Source organism: Lagenorhynchus albirostris, chromosome 3 (genome assembly GCF_949774975.1).
Source record: "Lagenorhynchus albirostris chromosome 3, mLagAlb1.1, whole genome shotgun sequence".
NCBI classification, from domain to species: Eukaryota; Metazoa; Chordata; class Mammalia; order Artiodactyla; family Delphinidae; genus Lagenorhynchus; species Lagenorhynchus albirostris.
The window spans coordinates 109,047,745-109,067,887 of record NC_083097.1 but is presented as its reverse complement, the minus strand read 5'-3'; the positions used below and the strand labels follow the sequence as shown (position 1 = coordinate 109,067,887).

The window sequence follows — 20,143 nt, the reverse complement described above, 5'->3', positions numbered from 1 at the left end:
ATGTTGCATAGCATTAAGACTGCAATACCTAAAGATACTTTTCATCTATCACTGTTATTTTTTTTCCAATCCTGTCAACTAAGCAAAAATAAGCCGATTTTCAGTTGGACCCTAAAGCCTGTGGATGGTGCCACAAATGAAGCCTCTTGGGGCTGGGGGGTGGGGGAGTCACTTGATAAGAAAACAGTATTCAGAAAGATTTCCTCTCGGCTCCAGGGAATCCTAAACCCATGAACTGGCTGTTTTCCCAAAAGCTTTCTTCAGCAATCTATTAAAAATTTGGATTTTCTTTTCCCATGGAAGTTAGCATCTCCATGACTGTTCCAATCTAGTCAAAACCACATGACTGAACTGAAACACTGAAAGAATTCTGAGTGTAGATATGGAAGCAATACAACAGGGAAATGGAAGCTGTTCAGTTTAACACTCATGGCTGAATGCTTGCACTGGCATTTGTGTATTTGAGGACGGAGTGGAGGGAGACAGGTGATTGAGTTGAGATATCTCTGCCCTACCTCACCCTTTTGTAGGGGACACATTTCATTCCCCTTTTATGGGCTGGGTAGGTGAAACTTTAAATTGCAAGTCTGTATGTAGTCCCTTCCCCTCCCCTTGCTACTTAGGGCTTCGAGCTCTTTTCCTTGTTCCCCTCATCCCTTTCCCAGCCATGTGTTAGGAGGAGTGGGAGCATGGCAAGCACACTAGCCAAATGTCAGGAGATCCATGCCACCTAGGTCAACCACCTGTCATAATGAGCCTCCTACGTTGTGGTTTGCTCAGCTTCGAATTGAGGGGACAGCAAGATCATCTCTAAGGACCCTTTTGGCTCAAGGAATCACACCAAAGGTTATTTCCAGTTTTGAAACCCTAGGCATTAACTCCCATAAACCTTGACTTGATGGCACTTCAGTGAATGTAATTCAGTATAGAGAGACACTTCTAGAGAATAGGGCCACCAAAGGGCAGATCAACTTTTGCTTTAAGCTGTTTTCCTTTTTCAATGTTTCTTCCATTTCTAGGTCTAGGGCATCCCAGGATCTATACCTCCCAAAGGTCATTTAAGAGCTCCAAGTTTTTTTTTCACAACATTCTCCAAAGGGCAAGAAGGGAGCCTGGAGACCTGGCTTGTAAACTAGAGACTGCCTGTCACCATATTATGGATGTGACTAAAGAGAAGATGTTGAAATACGAAAACTGCTTTATACTGCAACAAAACTGTGAGATCCTTGATTGAAGAACCATTTCTAATTCACTTCTGTATCCCCAGGACCTACCACAATGCCTAACACAGAGTAAGGTGCTAAGTAAGTAGTGATTCAGTGACTCAAAGCACTATATCTAATCAGGTAAGAATGCCTACCCTCTGTTCTTTACAAAGTTAAGTCTAATGATTAATTAGTGATTGTTTTAATTATTAATAAGTGACTTTCTATGAGCAGATTTTGAATAAAAAATTCAGTGATTTTATTATGAAAATATTGTGGCTATATGTGTGCTATATTTACAGACAATATTGGAGCATCACAGAAAAAGTCTTTGTGTTTTTCTAATTTCATCTGTACAAACAGCATTTTTTAATGTTGTGAAATGACATTTTTTTAAAATAAGAAGATGGTTATTATAGGCACAATATGTTTATCAGATGCAGCCAAATGGTTCAACCTGGGTGTATGGAGAGAATGAGTGGTCATTCCTATGTTACTTCCTTTGGGCAGAGCAAAAGAGCTGAGCCTCAGGGCACTAGGAGGGCATCCCTTGTGGAACTCACTACCTTAACCACAAGGCTGCCCAGAGATGTCCAGGAGGTAGCTTCTAGGCAGGGACTAAGGGATTCTGCTTGTCCCTGAGAAGAAACCTCCTGGAACCTAAGCTCTTCTAATGCCTGGTTAGACTCTCAAGTACCATGCCCGCCCCCAGTAAATTGGCGGCCCCAGGCACTGAAGGCCAGTGGACACTCAGGAGGACACTCCCTGTCACCATAACGTGCTTTCATTCCTCTCTGACCTTCCTGCACTGAGTCAGGCTGACCCCCAGCTAGACTCCATGAGCTAAGAGACTTCAAACTCCATTACCATGGCCTTCCTGGTAATGTTGCTAAGGAGAGCGGCCCAGGCATCAGTACCAGGTGTTGGGCCCATCAGACTAATGAGAAAATGAAAAGCAAAAGAACAACCTCCTGGACGGTGAAAAGTCTTTTTCCATTAATTTTCCCTTCAGCACAAGGCGAGGGAGCCTGTGCCTAGAGTCCAAGGTCCAGGCCCCCCGCCCCTCCCCGGTCCACCACCAAGTTCCCTGGCGCTACGCCTCCAGGAGGGCGGGGCACTGCCACTTTACTGTGTCTTCCCAGAAGCCACCGCGTGACTCCTCGGAGATAAAAAGGCGGGAGTGAGGCGGCGTTTCCAGACCAGTGTGGGGGTTGGCGCTGTGGGCCTGTTGTTTTTTTCTCACCTCTTTCATTCCTCTCGGGCTGCCCCGCAGGCCAGGCCTGAACGCTGGTTCCCTCTGGCGTAGCTCGGTTCCTCAGGGAGAAGACGAGACAGGCCTTCGAGGGCCAAGAGCCCTCCGAGGCCTGGCGGTGGGGTGGCAATGTGGTCACTACGGGTCTGTACACGCAAAAAGCGGGCCAGCCATAGGCTCAACCTAACCCCAACGCCAGATCTAGGTGCCCTGGCTAAGGCGGAGGCCCCGTCAGGGCCCGGCCGGAAGCTGTCTGCCCACTGTAAGCGCCGTGTGGCTGGCCTACGGAGTGGGACACGGGGTGGGCTGGGCCTAAGCCCCAGGGACCTCCGAGGCCCGCGGGCAGGCCTCCAAGGCTTTTTCCCTGAAGCATGTCATCCTCTCTTAGGCCTGAAAAGAAGTGGCAAAACGCGCGGTTTGCAGAGAATCACAGAGAAATCAGAGCGGAGTCGGCTGGGAGGTAGCAGCTCTGGGCCACCGAGGTGCGTATCCACAAGTAACAACCCCATGCCTCTGGCCACCTCAAAATTTCAATCCTGATTTTCTCCTAATAGCCTCTCATTGTAAGAGTCAGTGAAGAAAACAGTGTGTTCTGATTTCGCTGTTCTCCGAACACAGAGCCAGAAATTTGATTTAGGAAAGAGATATATTAAAAAAAAAAAAAAAGTTTTACCAAGTTGCCTAAAAGCAAGTGAGAGAAAACCTCCGGGAAAGCATTCGTGGCATCAATTGGTTATTGATACAATTCACCTACTGTGTTCCTTACTTCTTGTTAATTATGTTCCCACAGAGCTTTTCAGATTATAACAGTGTGAATAGTGATCAGGGACGTGGAGAGCCAAGTCCAGACGGTGCAAACTAATTGTGTTGTTTTTTGTTAGCACTCAGTTAAGAGGTACAGGAGAGAAAAGCCTGCATGAAAATAGCACTAGTGAAGAAGCCCAGGATGAGAAGATTGCTCCATTGAGTGTATGTATGTTTCTCCTATGGTCCTTGGATAAGCTTAGGGTAGAGACCAGTGGTGCCTGATGTACCTCTGGTCTTATATGAAAATACAATATGGTCTTTGTTCTATAGAGACTACATAGCTTTCTAGTGTTTTTATAAACATTGATGCTGTATCTTCAGACAGGGCCTTGAATTAATGATTCTGGTAGACTCATAGCCATGCATTTTTGTTTTTTCTTTCCTTTGACAAAAATTTAAGAAATATTCATTACTGGCTGATTTTCTGTGTGACAGATATAAAGTGTTTCTTAGTAATTCTCTAATGTTTGGTAGCACTTAAACATTTCAAAGCCATTTTCATGTTTTCTCATTTGACTTTGCATTAATAGTTAGAAACAGAGGATTCATTATCATTAGAATATTATATAACTTCCTGATCTACTGTATTTAATGTGGATTCTGTACAGTATTTTAAACATGTGTAGCAGTAGTTTAGAGAAATTCAGATTTTAAAAATTGCTTGTGACTCATCTGACGTTAGCATTAAATTGGATAGTCACAGTCCAGGATTTTAGCTTGCTTATTTCTCTTTGACATGTTTTTTGGCGGAGGGCAGTTTTAACAAAAGGCATTTTTTTAAAAAAGGCTTTTCCCCAGATTTTAACAGTGTTAAGTGTCCCTAATAGATTATTCAGACTATGCAAAAAAATGTTTAATCAGTTTCTTTTAAGTTTTGTACTTTTCCTTCCATTCCTTTTTTCTGTGCCTTTAAAATTTTTTTTACAAATTATCTTATTGTGTAAATTCCTCTAACATTAAGTAATCTTCAAAAGTATGGTTTTTAGTGTCTGCATAGTGCTTTGTCTTATACATAGGTATACTCTAATTTGTATAACTATTTTTCTGTGGTTGGGAGATTGAGATTGTTTCTAAGGTTTTGCTGTTTTAGATATCAGTAGATATCCTACCACAGAAATTTTTTGTTTGTACCTCAGATTGATATCCTAAGACAAATACGTTGCAGTGGGTCAAGGGTTGGATTATATTTAAAGTTTTGATTCATGTTGGCCAGTTGGCACCATCTTATCTGAAACTTAAAATATCTATCTATCTACTTATCAATCGATAGATAGATATTTGATAGATGAAAAGTAGCATGTTGTTTTACTTTCCATTTCTTTGAATGCTAGTAAGGTTGATATTTTTTCTCATTTTATTGGCCATTTGTGTGATATTTTGGTGAAATACTTATTCATTATATATTGAAGATTGTTGTACTTTTACACACACATGTTACAAATATTTCCACATTTGTTTGCCTTTAATTTTATTTTTGGCATTTTAGACTTATTTATCAATCATTTTCTTTTGATTTATTTTGCTTTCATATTTAGAGGGAAAAAATTCTTTCCTACTTACGGTGTCAGAAAAATATTCATCTTTATTTTCTAGTTGCTGGTTTATCCCACAGTAGTTAGTTGACTAGTATATTGTTGACTCCCTAGATATGTCCATAATATTATATTTTAAGATTTAATATTAAATATAAGACTACATCTGTATCAATAAGCTGAAAGAATGTATTACATATGAAACTGATATACAAAGTTGATATTAGTTTTGCATTTTTGAAATAACCAAATCAATGTGTTATAATATTATAATATAAAAATATTCCATCTCATAATTGGTGTTATATCTTTAATTCTTATTTCACATAGGAGTCAGTGACAGATGACCTCCAGGTTGATCGTAGTTTATCAAATAGTGAACGAGTATCAGGTAAGACTGGCAATGTGAACTTCTTCAACTTGCTTTCTTACAAATATAAGCATCCATTTGTATCTCTGCCTTATCTTCCCATCTCAGTGGAAGAGATGTCTTTCTCCTGGTCCAAGTTGAATCCTTCGGCCTGTGCCGTAGACTTCATCCTCAAAGCCTTCAAGCACACACCGGTAAATTATAATTGAGATAAGTGCTACAAAAGTGAGGTTAACTTGAGTGTAACTGAATTTAGTTGAAGAGATTAGGGAAGACTTCCATGAGGGAATGGCAATTTAATTGAGATCTGAAAAAAAGAAGAGCTGAACTATAAAGAGAGGTGAATAAAGAGAAATCCAGGCAGAAGGAACAGCATGTGCAAAGACCCTAACGTGGGACTGAGCATTTTGTGTTCAGTGAACTGAAAGAAGGCCAGTGTGGCTGAAGTAGAGAGGAGGAAGTGTGATAATAAGACAAGGTTGGACAAACTGAGGCTTTGCATAGCCTTATAGGCCATGCGAAAGATACTGATGTTTATCTTTGGAGCAGCAGGAAGCCACTGAAGTTTTTTAAATACAGAATGATATGATCGTATTAGCTACAGTATGGAAAAAAGTAGGAGTAGATGTAAATAGACCAGTTGGGAGGCTATCGCAGTAGTTAAGGGGAGGAATGATGGCTCTTTGTACTATGGGATGACATTGGAAATGGAAAGAAGTGGGCATATCTTATGGCTGTTGTAGGAAATGAAATTGACAGAATTTGGCAAATGAAGAGTGAAGAAGATGGAGGTATCAAAGATGACACGTGTTTCTGGCTTGCATAACTGAGTATAAGGTGGTAGCATTCACTGAAAAAACCTTGTTTGAGGGAAAGGTCATAAATTCTCTTTTTAATAAGTTATGGGTGTGTTTAAGATGTATAAGTAGTAATGTCAAATAGGCAGTTGGATATGGAGGGCTACTGATAGAAGTTTGGTGTAATTGAAGTTATTTTTGAAAACAAGAAAGGATGCCATTACCACACCAAAAATACTGAGGAATTCTTAAAAACAGATGAGATCCAGCTGATGAATAAATGAAGAGCAGAGAAAAACCACTGCAGAGGTAAGAATAGCTCTGGAGATGCACTTAACTCAAAACACTTGGTCAATAAATGCAGAACACTGTAATAGATGGGACCCTGAAGGAGTTGTCAAGGTGGTGGATTAAGCACTACATTCTGGCACTGTATGACCTGTCACCCTTCTCATCCCCTTCTTACACTGGAAACACTGGCAGCTCCCAGTGCCTGCTGCCAGGTCAAAACCCTAGGAATTACTGCCAAGCAAAGTGAACTAAGTCTTCACTTTGGCTCTTTAGGGTCAATGTTGGAACTGGAGTGAGAAGCAGAAGGGAGTCTGAAGTAACTCCAGATTGCCACACAGAGAGCAGAGGGGCAAAAAAGTTAAAAATATAGATTATGCTTATGGTTGCTAAGCCCAGGAAGAAGATACATTATGGCTCTCTGAAGTGGGAATTCTGATATAAGAGACTTCCAATGTGGATACTAGCCAAATAGGGCAGTGTCCCCATGTAACCTACAATACCTGGAAAATACAGGAGGACATCCCACCTAGACCGTAAGTTCCAAGAATGTCTCATCACTCTCTAAAATCTCCAGAGGTAGGTTGTTGTTTCAGAATTTATACTCTGTGCCATACAAACAGATTCTCAAATAGAGATATGAACAATCAGAAACAGTCAAATCTTTGAAGAAAATCAGTGCCATGGAAGAGAGGCCACAAATGCAACAAACAAAAGAATTAACACCTGAGGGAAATGGTAGAAAACTTTAAATATCTCTTTAGAGACAAGAGGCCGTTGAATCCATAATATAACAGGCTGCTATAAAAAAAATTATAGTCCCTGGAAACTAAAAATATCATCAAATTTTAAAACAAGAAATTAACCTAATATTGAGATGTATTCAGCTGAAAATTAAATTAGCTAGCTAGAAAATAGAATAGAGGAATTTTCTTAAACTATAGTGCAAAAGAGCATGGGAGGTTCTCAACAAATGCTTTTCCCTCCTTCTTCTCGCCTCTTTGCCTGGTTAACTTCTGCTAGTTCTTCAAAAATAGATTCAGGTGCTATCTCTACTGGGAAGCCTCTCCTGACTGCTCTTCTCTCTTTCTAGATGAGTTGTTCTATCCTGGTAATTCTATGGCACTGTCATAGGACTCAAAACAGCAGTATAATTGTTTTTGTTCCTCTAGGCCCTAAAGCTATTGAAAATAAGCAGTATCTTTTATCTTCCTATTCCATTCTTGGGACATAAAATAGTTTGAAATGCTTGTTGAATGAGTTTTCTACTCTATTTAGAGGAAATAAACAATTTTACCATAATCAGTATTTTTTAAAATTGTAGTTTAAATATATGATAAATGTCTTTGGTTACTAGCTTTATCAAATTGATGTGTGAAAGGTATGAGGAATTAGAAAATAGACTGTCTCTAATTAACAAACTGGTTGTATTCTGAGTTCATTTGTTGATTGATATTTGAGACCTAGAGTACTTTATACTATAATAAAATATAAATGGTTAGGTTTTGAGCAGCCCACAGAATTCTATTTAACATATAATTACTTGTTTTAATTCTGTCTTGAAATCTAGTAATTTTGCAACATGATGAAAATTAACTCAGGATTTCATATTTAATATGAAGGATTGAACATATGTTTACTTCTCCCTTCTGAAACCTCACTAAAATACCAATAAAGGCATTAAAAAAGGCATGAATCCACAACATAGAGAAAAGGAGACCTCAGCTGACAAGAAATAATCAGCAAAAGTTTGGAATCTGGAATGTAGATGAATAAATTATAATAGGCCTAACAGACAGAAAAAAAAAAAAGCTGAAACCTAGATACCTAGAACAAACCAAGAAGCAAACTGAGGCAAGCTGAAGTTTCAGAAATTAGAGGAATCACATACTCCTGAAGGAATAGATAGAGTTAATGTTGAAAATAGGATTTTTGGAAATCCTTAAAAGTAGCAATTAGATGGGCTTACCTGGTGGCACAGTGGTTGAGAGTCTGCCTGCCGATGCAGGGGACACAGGTTCGTGCCCCGGTCTGGGAAGATCCCACATGCCGCGGAGCGGCTGGGCCCGTGAGCCATGGCCACTGAGCCTGCGTGTCTGGAGCCTGTGCTCCGCAACGGGAGAGGCCACAACAGTGAGAGGCCCGCGTACCACACACACACACAAAAAAGTAGCAATTAGATGCTGTGATCCCTTCCCCAACACTATGTAGCCAGGCAGCTACTCTTTTTCCCACCATGGCAGTCCAGAGACATTGAAGCAAAGGGTCTGGACACAGGGATGCTCAGTACTGCTGAGGGCAGGGGTGCTGTATTGAAAACTAGCAGTGCGAGGTGGTGGGAGGAGGAGGGAAGGGAATTAACTAAAGTCTGTTTACTTACCCCAGACTCCTTACCCCACTCAGGAAAATACACCCCAGTTAAGGGACTGGAGGATTCCTCTTTTGGAAAAGACCTATTTTCTGGCAGTAATGACCTGGTCCCTGTCCAAATACCCTTCAGTAAAGCCCACTACTTCCTAAACCCCACTTATGAATCCAGAGTTTCCAACTGCTATTTAGTTGCCTCATTCTTTTTTTTAAAAAAATATTTATTTATTTTTGGCTGCACTGGGTCTTCGTTGCTGCGCACGGGCTTTCTCTAGTTGGTGGCGAGCAGGGGCTACTCTTCGTTGCGGTGCGCGAGCTTCTCATTGCGGTAGCTTCTCATTGTGGAGCACTGGCTCTAGGTGTGTGGGCTTCAGTAGTTGTGGCATGCAGGCTCAGTAGGTGTGGCTCATAGGCTGTAGAGCGCAGGCTCAGTAGTTGTGGCTCACAGGCTTAATTACTATGCGGCATGTGGGACCTTCCCAGACCAGGGCTCAAACCCATGTCCCCTGTATTGGCAGGCGGATTCTTAACCACTGTGCCACCAGGGGAGTCCTAGTGCCTCATTCTTAAACATTCAAGAATTACCAGGCATTTAAAGAAAATACTTAAAATAAAAGTTAGATACCAAATAAAAAGAAACCTGAAGGACAGAGACAATGCAAAGAAAAAAACTTCTAAGCCATATTTACATTATTATCCTCAGGATGATGAAAAAGTGTGTCCATGAAACAAGTGCAGGCTACTATAAAAAGGAGCATTCAGAGAACAAAAAGAATTATTAAAAAATAGTAACATAGAATTAGGAAAACATTCTATGAAGGATTGGGTAATGAATTTAAGGAACTATTCCAAAAGTTGAACAGACATTAAAGAGAAGATAAAAGATAGAAATAGTGGTGACCCAACTCTATGAGTATACTAGAAAACCACCGAATTGTATACTTTAAAAGATTGGGATTTATGGAATATGAATTGTATTTCAATAAAGTTGCTATTTTAAAAAGAAAAATAATTATAAGCTGAGTCTAGGCATTCTAACATCTGAAAAATAGTAGTTCCAGATATTATAAAGTAAACAGAAAGGGAATTATTAAACACATAAAACTGGAAATTTTTCTAAAATTAAAAATGGTTATGAGTGTACATATTGAAAGAGCGCACCAACTGCCCATCACAATGAATGAAAAAGACCCACACCAAGGCACAACGTTATGTAATATAAAAATCCTCAGGATAAAGAGAGAAGTCCTTCAGTTTTCCAGAGACAGGATAGATTCCCACCCAAAATTTGTTTCCAATTTCAAGGTTAATGATGCCATTCACATAACAGGAGGGTATGGAAAGGTTTATTACTGATATGATGAAGCCTTCTAGAGAGGAGGGTGTCTCCTGAGCAGGACTGAAAATGGCTTGAGAGAGCAGGGAAAGGAGACTGTGTTGGGGTTTTTAGGTGGTTAGAGGGTGGGGCTGGGGTGAGGTTTTAACTTGGCTGGCGTTGCCAGAAGATGGAGCACCAGGGCTTATCAGCTTGTACCGATGTGGGGCAGAAGGGGAACATGGAGCAGTGAGGTTTAAATCTGTCAAACACTAAAAAATGCAATCAGTTTTTAAAATATACTGGTCTAGAATTCTGTACTCAGCTAAACAATCACTCAAGTGTGAAGATAGTATAAAGAAATTTTTTAGACAGGTCTTCCATGCACCTTTTCTCAGGAAATGAAGAAGATACTCCAGCAAAACCAGAAAGTAAATCAATAAAGAAGAAATCATGAGATCCAGAAGTCAGAGGCTCTAATACATAAAATATGTGAAAGAATTTCTTAGGATCATGGTAAAGGGAAATCCCGGGAAGACATGTGTGCAGCATGTCTAGAGGATAACCAGTCCAAATTTGAGCAAGTATATTGAGATCTCCAGTAGCAATATTTTTTTAAAAAAGAGAAAAACAAAAAGAAGGAAAGAAAGAGGAGAGAGAGAGAGGCAGGGAAGGAGGAAGGAAGGAAAGAAAAGAAAAGAACTGATAGATAACGTGGCATTTAAAAAATTTTTTGAGAGGAAATTTACACTTTTGCAAAAAGTTGGGATGAAAAGGGTGCTTAGAAAACTAATTAAAAATTAGGTTATCAATAACTCAAAGGAAAAACAAAAACTTGTAGCAAAAAGGCGATATAAATAATATAGCTCATAGTACATGGCTCAGCTCTAAATATATTTAAGCAGTCATAATGATAGAATCATTGAATACATTTAATTTAAAAATATAAAGGAAGATATTAAAAGAAACAATAGAGTTAATAGGGTTGAAAACAGTTGTTTCATTATGGGGGTTATGAAACAAGAGGTTTTTGATAAAAGCCTTGTAGAACTATTTGACTTTCTTAAATGTATGGTATAATTTGATATACATGTAATTCTAAGTGTATTTACATTTCTAACTTGTGACACCAGAAACAACCTTCTACTGTTATAATCAGGAACATATGTTTATTCTTTTCTCTACCAAACTACCTAGATGGTGAGTACAGGGCTTTCCTAATTTCCAAGGCTGGCTTGAGTTCTGGGGTTTGGTGGAAGGGTTAGCTCTCCTGAGAGTGGTATTCATGGAATTTTGAGAGGTGGAAGGCACAAGAGATGTAGCAACATGTCAGTGAGAAGGATGAAGACAGAGTGAGAAAAGTAAAAAGTAGCAAGGACAGGGAAGGACACTCTAGGGCAGCTGAAGTAGGGGAAGCAAAAGATACTTAGAGGCATAATTTACCTCTGACATCTGAGGAGATGAAGGATGGTAGCTTGAGTCAGTCAATTTAAGTGTTGCACTGGTGGCTGGAGGAGGTGGCCAGGTAGGAAACAATTGTCAACTTTAAGGAGGGGGTTGGAGTGGAAGAGAAGGGTGTGGTGAGGTCAAAATGGGAAGGATAAAGAGTTAGTTGTATCAGGTAGGTAATGGATGAGCAGAGATAGGTATAGATAGGGCAGGGCAGAAGATAATGGGTTTTCAGAGTAATGCTCTCCTTTCATCCCTTACCCCACACCCCTCCAGTTTCTATTAGCGTTGACCTCTGTTTTATCATGTTAGAAGTGTTTGATAAATGCTGACTGACTATAGCAGAGTATATTTTCCCTTTCCTTACTAAATCTTCTGGTTCTTCAAATAAATACTAAGTTCTATCCCTGTCATTTATTAGAAAAGTTTTCATTCTAGGCTACTCTCACAGGGATGACTTTAAGACCTCTGATTCTGGGAGATTTTCTGTTCAGATACTTACCCCAATTTCCTACTGAGATGTTTGTTTTCTTATTCCTGAGTTTTCGGAGTTCTTTATATTTTGGATTCCAGTCCATTTACAAATATTTTCTCCTAATCTATGGCTTGTCTTCTCACCTTAACCATCTCTTTCAAATAAAAGGTTTAAAATTTGATGAAGTCCAGTTTATCACTGCTGTTGTTTTATGAATCATCCTTTTAGTGTTATATCAAAGAAATCTTTGCCTAACTCAGTGTCATGAAGATTTTCTCCTCTGTTTTTTCCTAAAAGTTTTGTAGTTTTAGGATTTGCATTTAGAATCATGATGCATTTAGAGTTAATTTTTTATATGATGGAAGGTATGAATGCAAGTTGTTTTGTTTTGCTTTTGCATATGGATATCCAGTTCCAACATAATTTGTTTAAAAGAATATCCTTTCTCCACTGAATTGCCTTTGCATCTTGGTCAAAAATCAGTTACTCTTATATGTGTGAGTCTATTTCTGGGCTCTCTGTTCAATTCCTTTGATCTGTGTTCCTTTGAGTCTATGTTTATGCTCATTGTTTTTTATGGAATAACTAGAATCACCGTTTCTTCTTCTCAGCTAGTTAGCTTACAGTTATTGGGTTACTTATATATAAAACTTGCATTTAAAAAATTAGGTATAGGGCTTCCCTGGTGGCGCAGTGGTTGAGAGTCCGCCTGCCGATGCAGGGGACACGGTTTCGTGCCCCGGTCCGGGAAGATCCCATATGCCACGGAGCGGCTGGGCCCATGAGCCATGGCTGTTGAGCCTGCGCATCCGGAGCCTGTTGCTCCACAGCGGGAGAGGCCACAACAGTGAGAGGCCCATGTACTGCCAAAAAAAAAAAAAAAAAAAAATTAAGCATACATTTTATTTATTTATATTTATTTTTTATTGAAGTATAGTTGATAAAACTTGCATTTTTGAGCCAAGAATTATAACTGAACCAAAGTAGGGAAGGAATAAATTATAAAACTTTGAAAAACAATGGAAAAGATTTATAGTGCATTTTCTCCATATCAAAAACAGAATTATTTTCTCAGATTGAAGTACAATTTAAGATTGTGTACGATAGTATGCCTTTTCAGTTGTATGTGTAATTTTACATTATTAGTATATAACTGCATGTACATTTCTACAACTTTGAATTCTTAGGATTTTGAATCTGTTTACTATTGAAACATTTTACCCTTTTTGTTTGTTTGTTTATTCTACAGGACTAAGTTTACAGCATGATATTTCTAGCTCTCTTCTAAGTTACTCAATCACAGACTCTTATACAGAACACAAGACTTTTGAAGAGAGTTTAAGTAGCTTCCCATCGCCTGAACTCTTCAGAGGATCAGATTATTTAGGTGAGAAAATAATTTCAACCTTAAGTTGCTCTACTATAGAAATTGCTCCTTTGTCCACAAATCCTGCAATGAATAATGTTCCTTTTGAGGAGGTATACTTCTTTTCCACCAAAACCTTCTTCTGCCCACTATCCATTGTGTTCCATGCTCAGTCACATAGGACTATAGATCAAAAGCCCTCAGATCAGAGAAGGATGAAAAGATTAGCATTTATATGTAATACATATCCAGTTAGTAAACAGTTTTGCACATAACATATGTATACTTGTTCTCTTGAACGATGGGCTATCTTTTACTTCCTATACTTCTCTTACTTTTCAATAACTAAAAGCTTGACTAGACCATCTCCCTGTCTGAATTTTTTCTCCAAATTAACAGTTATTTACATTTAGTATATGTATAATTAAGAGCCTTTGGTTAATGATGCATATTGAACACATGCCTTCCTCCACAACTTTGCGCAATGGCTTTTTTAAAAAGACATAAGCACATAAGAGTAAAGAGAATGGGGAAGAATAAAGCATAAAGTTTGGAAAGCTAGAGAGCAAATGGTCTGATAAAGCAGAATTGAAAAAACTGAGTCCTAAATCAACAATGAGAATACCCCAGAAACAAGTTAGTTTGTACAATACCATAGTATCCCAGAAAAGTTTTCAATGTGGCTTGTAAAATACTTGTAAAAAGCTGTGTCCGAAACACAAAAGATGTGGTGACTTCTCCTTTCCTACTCAAATGGAGTCTGGAGATTTATTCTTTGGGGTGTTTTGAAACAGAGGGACTCTTGACTGGAGGATACTAGGCACTGTTAATAGCAGGGATAGCATGGTATTTTGAAATGTTAGTCCCAATTACTCATTCCCCTGTAGTAGTATTATATAGCCATACCCTTGTCATAGCCTCATAGTGGATGAAGTGTACTTTCTCACTCTTTTGCTTTGGAGTTGACCATATGACTTACTTTGGGCAATAGGATATCAGTGAGTGATACATAAACAAACTTTTGATATGTGCATACATGATTGGGCTTGTCCTCTTATCCTTTTGCCATCGTGAGACGAATACAGATCTTCTTCCACTTATGATGGAAAAAACTGTAAGTTGAACTATTATAAGTCAGGGACCACATGTATATCCTAATTAGCTTTTACCTCTCCTGTGGGACTCCAGAATAAGAGATACAGAGCAGGATAGCCCCAGGCAGACTGCAGACTTCAGAGAGCTGCTCCAGCTGATCACCAGACCCATATAATCTAAAGCAGAGCTGCTTGAGCCAAACAGTAGACATGAGTATAAGAAATAAATGCTTTCATTTTCTGCTAGTGGCATTTCAGTGTTATTTATTATACAGAAAAAACCAACTGCTTCAGATACTGTAGTGAATGCAGAAAGGGGGAATTAAATGCAAGTGTACATTCCAAATTGTGGTACTTGCTCACCCAGTGCCTATTCTCATCCTAACCCAACAGCTCATTACTCTGTTCAGCTTCCAGAATGCTAGCACCCAGAATTGCAACTTTCAGGCAAGGGAATGGAAGGTTTTTTCCTGAGAAATCTGAGCAACCCTAAAGAAAGTATCTAAAGATACTGGCCTCAGTAGTCCTTCAATGAAACTGACAAGAACCCTACAGTGAAGCTGCCTATGTGACAAGCCCCAACTAAGCCATAGAGATCCCACTTAGCCATTTAGGGCCCCCAGAGAGCCAAGGACTACTAGACTTCTGAGAAAACCCTCTAACATAAAACATAGAGATCAGAACAAAGCAAAATATGGTAGTGAGTCAGTAAGGTGTTGGAATAGGAAACCCTAGACCTGCCTTCCCCCAGGGACACACCAATTCAACAACAATACATGGACTAATTCCCTTTGTGAGAAATCTAAAAACTAGTTGAGGGGCTCCTGCACCCCAGGCAAGCTTGAGACCAGTCACATCAGAGGCAGTAGGAAGGACTTCCCTGGTGGCACAGTAGTTAAGAATCCACTTGCCAATGCAGGGGACACGGGTTCGATCCCTGATCCGGGAAGATCCCACGTGCTGCGGAGCAACCAAGCCCTTGTGCCACAAGTACTGAGCCTGTGCTCTAGAGCCTGCAAGCCACAACTACTAAAGCCCGCACACCTAGAACCCATGCTCAGCAACAAGAGAAGCCACCACAATGAGAAGCTCGTGCACCACAACAAAGAAGAGTAACCCCCACTTGACGCAACTAGAGAAAGCCCGCACGCAGCAACAAAGACCTAACGCAGCCCCCACCACACCCAGAGAAGCCAGTAGGAAAATTCAAGACACGCTTTCACCATAATTCACACCCCCAGCACAGGTTGGCAGGAAACCTTCAGCTTCCAGCTTCTCCCTAGGGAGGGAGGGAAAGGACTGAAGCATGTGTCAAAAGTTCTCAATTTTCTGGGAATGGTCAAAGAATTACCTACTGTCTTATCTGCCTCAGAGGGCTGATGGGACCTGACATACTCTAGAAGTCTGATGGGTGCTGAAACAAAGATAGTATTTTGTCCTAGCATAAAAACATTCACTAGATCCCAGCTTCTCTCTGAAGCAGGAAAGAGTTGGACTGTGTCCAACATTCCAACATTTCCGGGGGCTGCTCAAAGGAATAGTTTTTGTCTCATCTGTCTTGGAGCACTGATGGGACTTGGTGTATTCTAGATTCCTCATCCGGGAAGTTCGATCAGGGCACTAAGAACAAAGACTGTGGTTTGAACTGGCAAGAAGGTTTGAGAGATCCCAGAATCTCTGGTTGGGAAGATTGGTGAAGGTCTTCTGTACGACACCTATCTGTGAAGACTGGGAGAGGTGGCTGTTTTTTCTAATGTGCAGATACCAACACAAATCATTAAAGAAAAAGAAACAGGGAAACATGGTCCAAAAAATGGGAATAAGATAAAGCTCCAGAAACTGACCCTAATTAAATGGAAATATATGAACTACCTGACAGAGAATTCAAAATAATTGTCATAAAGATGTTCAACAAATGTTCATAAAGAGCTCAGGAGAACAATGCACAGAGAAAGTGAGAATTTTAAGAAAGAGATAGGGAAAAAAGTTAACCAAAAAGAAATCTTAGAGCTGAGAAAAACAGTAAATGAATTTTAAAAACCCAGTAAAAGAGATTGGACTAGATCAAGCAGAAGAAAGAATCAGCAAACTCAAAGATAAGTCATTTGAAATTATCCAATCAGAGGAGCAAAAAGGAAAAAGAATATAAAAGAATGAAGAAAGTTTGAGATTTCTGTTAAGAAAACAGATCAGTATATGGATTGTGGGAGTCCCATAGGGAAAAGGGAGGTAGGAAGGGAGGGAAAGAGAAAGGGCCAGAAGGCTTTTTCACAGAAATGGTGGCTGAAAACTTCCTAAGTCTGGGGAAGGAAATCTACATCCAGACCTAGGAACCCCAACAAACCTCAAATAAGATGAACCAAAGAAATTCACATGGGTGCACATAATCAAATTGTCAAAAGTCAAAGACAAAAAGAGAATTTTGAAAGCAGCAACTAAAAAAGTGACTTGATATGTACAAGGGGACCCCATTAGACTATCAGCGGATTTCTCAGGAGAAACCTTGCAGGCAAGAAGGGAGTGGAATTTTATAGACAAAGTGCTGAAAGAAAAAAACTGTCAACCAACAATACTCTAACCAGCAAAGCTGTCCTTAAGAAATGAAGAGAAGATAAGGAATTTTCCAGACAAACAAAAGCTGAAGGAGTTAATCATCACTAGACCTGCCTTACAAGAAATGCTAGAGGGAGTTTTTCAAGTTGAAACAAAGGACTCTAAAACAGCAACATAAAAGCATATGAAAGTATAAAACTCACTGGTAAGTATATAGACAAATATACTAATACTATAACAGTGACATATAAATCACTTAATTCTAGTATAAAAGTTAAATGACAAAAGTATTAAATATGACTATAAAAATATGTTAATGGATACACCATATAAAAGGATGTAAATTGTAACATCAGTATTGCAAAGTGTGTTTGAGGGGTGAAGTAAAAGTGTAGAGTTTTTGTTAAATTGTTATCAGCTTAAAGTAGACTGTTTAAACTATGTTTTGTGTAAGCCCCATGGTAACCACACACACACAAAATATGTATAGAGGAGACACAAAAGAAAAATAGAAAGGAGTCAAAGCATATCAACATAAAAGAATCAGTGAAAGACAAAGGAACATGGCAAAAGAGGAAAGAGAGGCAAAAGAACTACAAAACAGAAAACAACAAAATTGTAGTAGTCCTTCTCTATCAATAATTACTGTAACTATAAATGGATTAAACCCAATCAAAAGACAAAGAGTGGCTGAATAGATTGAAAAAAAATCCAGCCATATGCTGTCTACAAAAGACTCATTTTAGATTTAAGGACACACGTGGACTGAAAATAAATGGGTGGGGAAAGATACTCCGTGCAAATGGTGACCAAAAGAGAGCAGGAGGGGCTATACTTATATCAGATAAAAATAGACTTTAAGTCAATAACTATTATAAGAGACAAAGAAGGATGTTATATAATTATATAAGGGTCAGTTCATCAGGAACACGTAACAATTATGAATAAATATTCACCCAACATCAGAACACCTAACATATGAGGCAAACACTGACAGAAATGAAGGTAGGAATAGGCATCAATACAATCACAGTAGGAGACTTCAGTACCCCCACTTGTAATAATGGATAGAACATTTGGACAGAAAATCAACACTTAACTGATTTCAAAGTATCAATATATTGCAAAGCTACAGTAAATATAACATTATAGTACTGGCAATACAGACATGTAGACCAGTAGGACAGAATATAGGGCCCAAAACTAAATCCATAAATATATGGTCACCTGATCTTTCACAAGAGTGCCAAGAATACACAATGTGGGAGAAATAGTCTCTTCAACAAATGATGTTGGCAAAACTGGGTATCCAGATACAAAAGAATGAAATTGGACCCTTACCTTATATCATACAGAAAAGTCAACTCAAAATGTAGTAAGGACTTAAACGTGAGAACAGCAACTGTAAAACTACTAGAAGAAAACATAGGGGAAAATCTTCATGGCAATTGGTCTTGGCAGTTATTTCTTTATGTGACACCAAAAGCACAGGGAACAAAAGCAAAATTAGACAAGTGAGCCTTGATAAAACTAAAAAGCTTCTGCACAGAAGAAGAAACAATCAACAGGGTGAAAAGGCAACCTATAAAAAGGGAGAAAATATTTGCAAACCACATATCTGATAAGGGATTAATATCCAAAATATATTGGAAACTCCCACAATTCAAAAGGAAAAAAAATCCAAATAACCTGATTAAAAAATGACAAAGAACTTGAATAGACATTTCCCCTAAAGAAGACATTCACATTGCCAACAGGTATATGAAAAGATCACTAACCATTAGGGAAACACAAATCAAGACCATAGTGAGATATCACCTCACAACTCTTAGGATGGTTATTATTTTAAAAAAAAGAAGTGTTGGCAAGGATATGGAGAAACTGGACACCCTTCTACACTGTTGATGGGAATGTAACATAGTGAAGCTGCAATGGAACACCGTATGGCAGTTACTCAAAAAATTAGAAGTAGAACTACCATATATGATCCACCAATCCCACTTCTGAGTGTTTATTCAAACTAATTGCAGTCAGGACCTAGAAGGTATATTTGCACTCCCGTGTTCATTGCAGCCTTTTTCACAATAACCCAATGTGGAAACAACCTAAGTGACCATTAAGGGATGAATGGAGGAAGAAAATACGGTATATGCATACAATGGAATATTATTCAGCCTTAAAAAAGAAGGAATATCAGGATATATGTATATGTATAGCTGATTCACTTTGTTATAAAGCAGAAACTAACACACCATTGTAAAGCAATTATACTCCAGTAAAGATGTTAAAAAAAAAAAGAAGGATATCCTGCTATATGCAACACTATAGAAGAACTTTTAGGACACCATGGTAAGTGAAATGAGCCAGTCACAGGAAGAAAAATACTATATGATTCCACCTGTATGAGATATCTAAAGAAGTCAAATTCATAGAAGTAGAGAGTAGAATGTTGGTTGCCAGGGCCCTGGAAGAAAGGGCTGTGGGGAGTTGCTATTCAACAGGTATAATTTCAGTTATGCAAGATGAATAAGTTCTAGAAATCTGCTGCACAGCACTGTGCCTACAGTTAACAATACTCTATTGCACTCTTACAAATTTGAGGGTATGTCTTATGTTAAGTGTTCCCACCATAATAAAATTAAATATAAGAGAAGAAACCAAGCAGAAATAGGAATACAAGGAAGATACTGGAAAAAAAAAACCTTCACTGAGATAAAAAAATGTATATTGTATCCATTGAATAGGAATAGGATGCTGTGGGAAAAAAAGGGGGGTGAATATTCAGAGAACAAATTAAATGCAGTAGCAGAATGGGAAACTCAATAGAAGGATTAGAAGATACGTTGAGGAGATTGCCCAGAAAAAAAAAAAAGCCAGGAGGAAAACACAAAAAATGGAGAAAAAAGGTAAGTTAGAGAAGCAATATATGAAATCTAATATCAAATAATAGGAATTCCAGAAAAAGATAATGAAATAAACAGAAGGAAGAAAATTATCAGAGATACAATTCCAGAACACTTTCTAGAGCTAAAGAATATGATTTCTGGGTTAAAAGGGCCATACTGTGCCTAGCACAATAGATGAAAAACACCAAGACAAAACATTATGAAATTTCAGAACATCTGAGGATGGAATAAACAGAATGGATTTATACAATTTGGTAGAGTTTAGGATTAAATAGATGAAAAATACAGAGAAAACTAAACAAACAAGACTTTTATTGACTCCAGGAAAAACAAAAGGTGGTCATGGTATATACCACAAGAGTAAAAA

At 38.7% G+C, this 20,143-nt stretch overlaps 1 protein-coding gene across 1 annotated transcript in view; it reads left to right on the top strand.

Annotated features, from left to right (window-relative positions):
- The first annotated feature begins 2,370 nt into the window (after positions 1 to 2,370).
- MEIKIN (meiotic kinetochore factor) overlaps positions 2,371 to 20,143 on the top strand; it is a 115,465-nt gene continuing 97,692 nt past the window's right edge. The window contains exons 1-5 of the mRNA XM_060146342.1: positions 2,371 to 2,698; positions 2,846 to 2,939; positions 3,339 to 3,426; positions 5,127 to 5,187; positions 13,107 to 13,244. Of these exons, the coding sequence (XP_060002325.1) occupies positions 2,587 to 2,698; positions 2,846 to 2,939; positions 3,339 to 3,426; positions 5,127 to 5,187; positions 13,107 to 13,244 (493 nt within the window). The 5' untranslated portion in view covers positions 2,371 to 2,586. The remainder of the gene's footprint in view (positions 2,699 to 2,845; positions 2,940 to 3,338; positions 3,427 to 5,126; positions 5,188 to 13,106; positions 13,245 to 20,143) is intronic.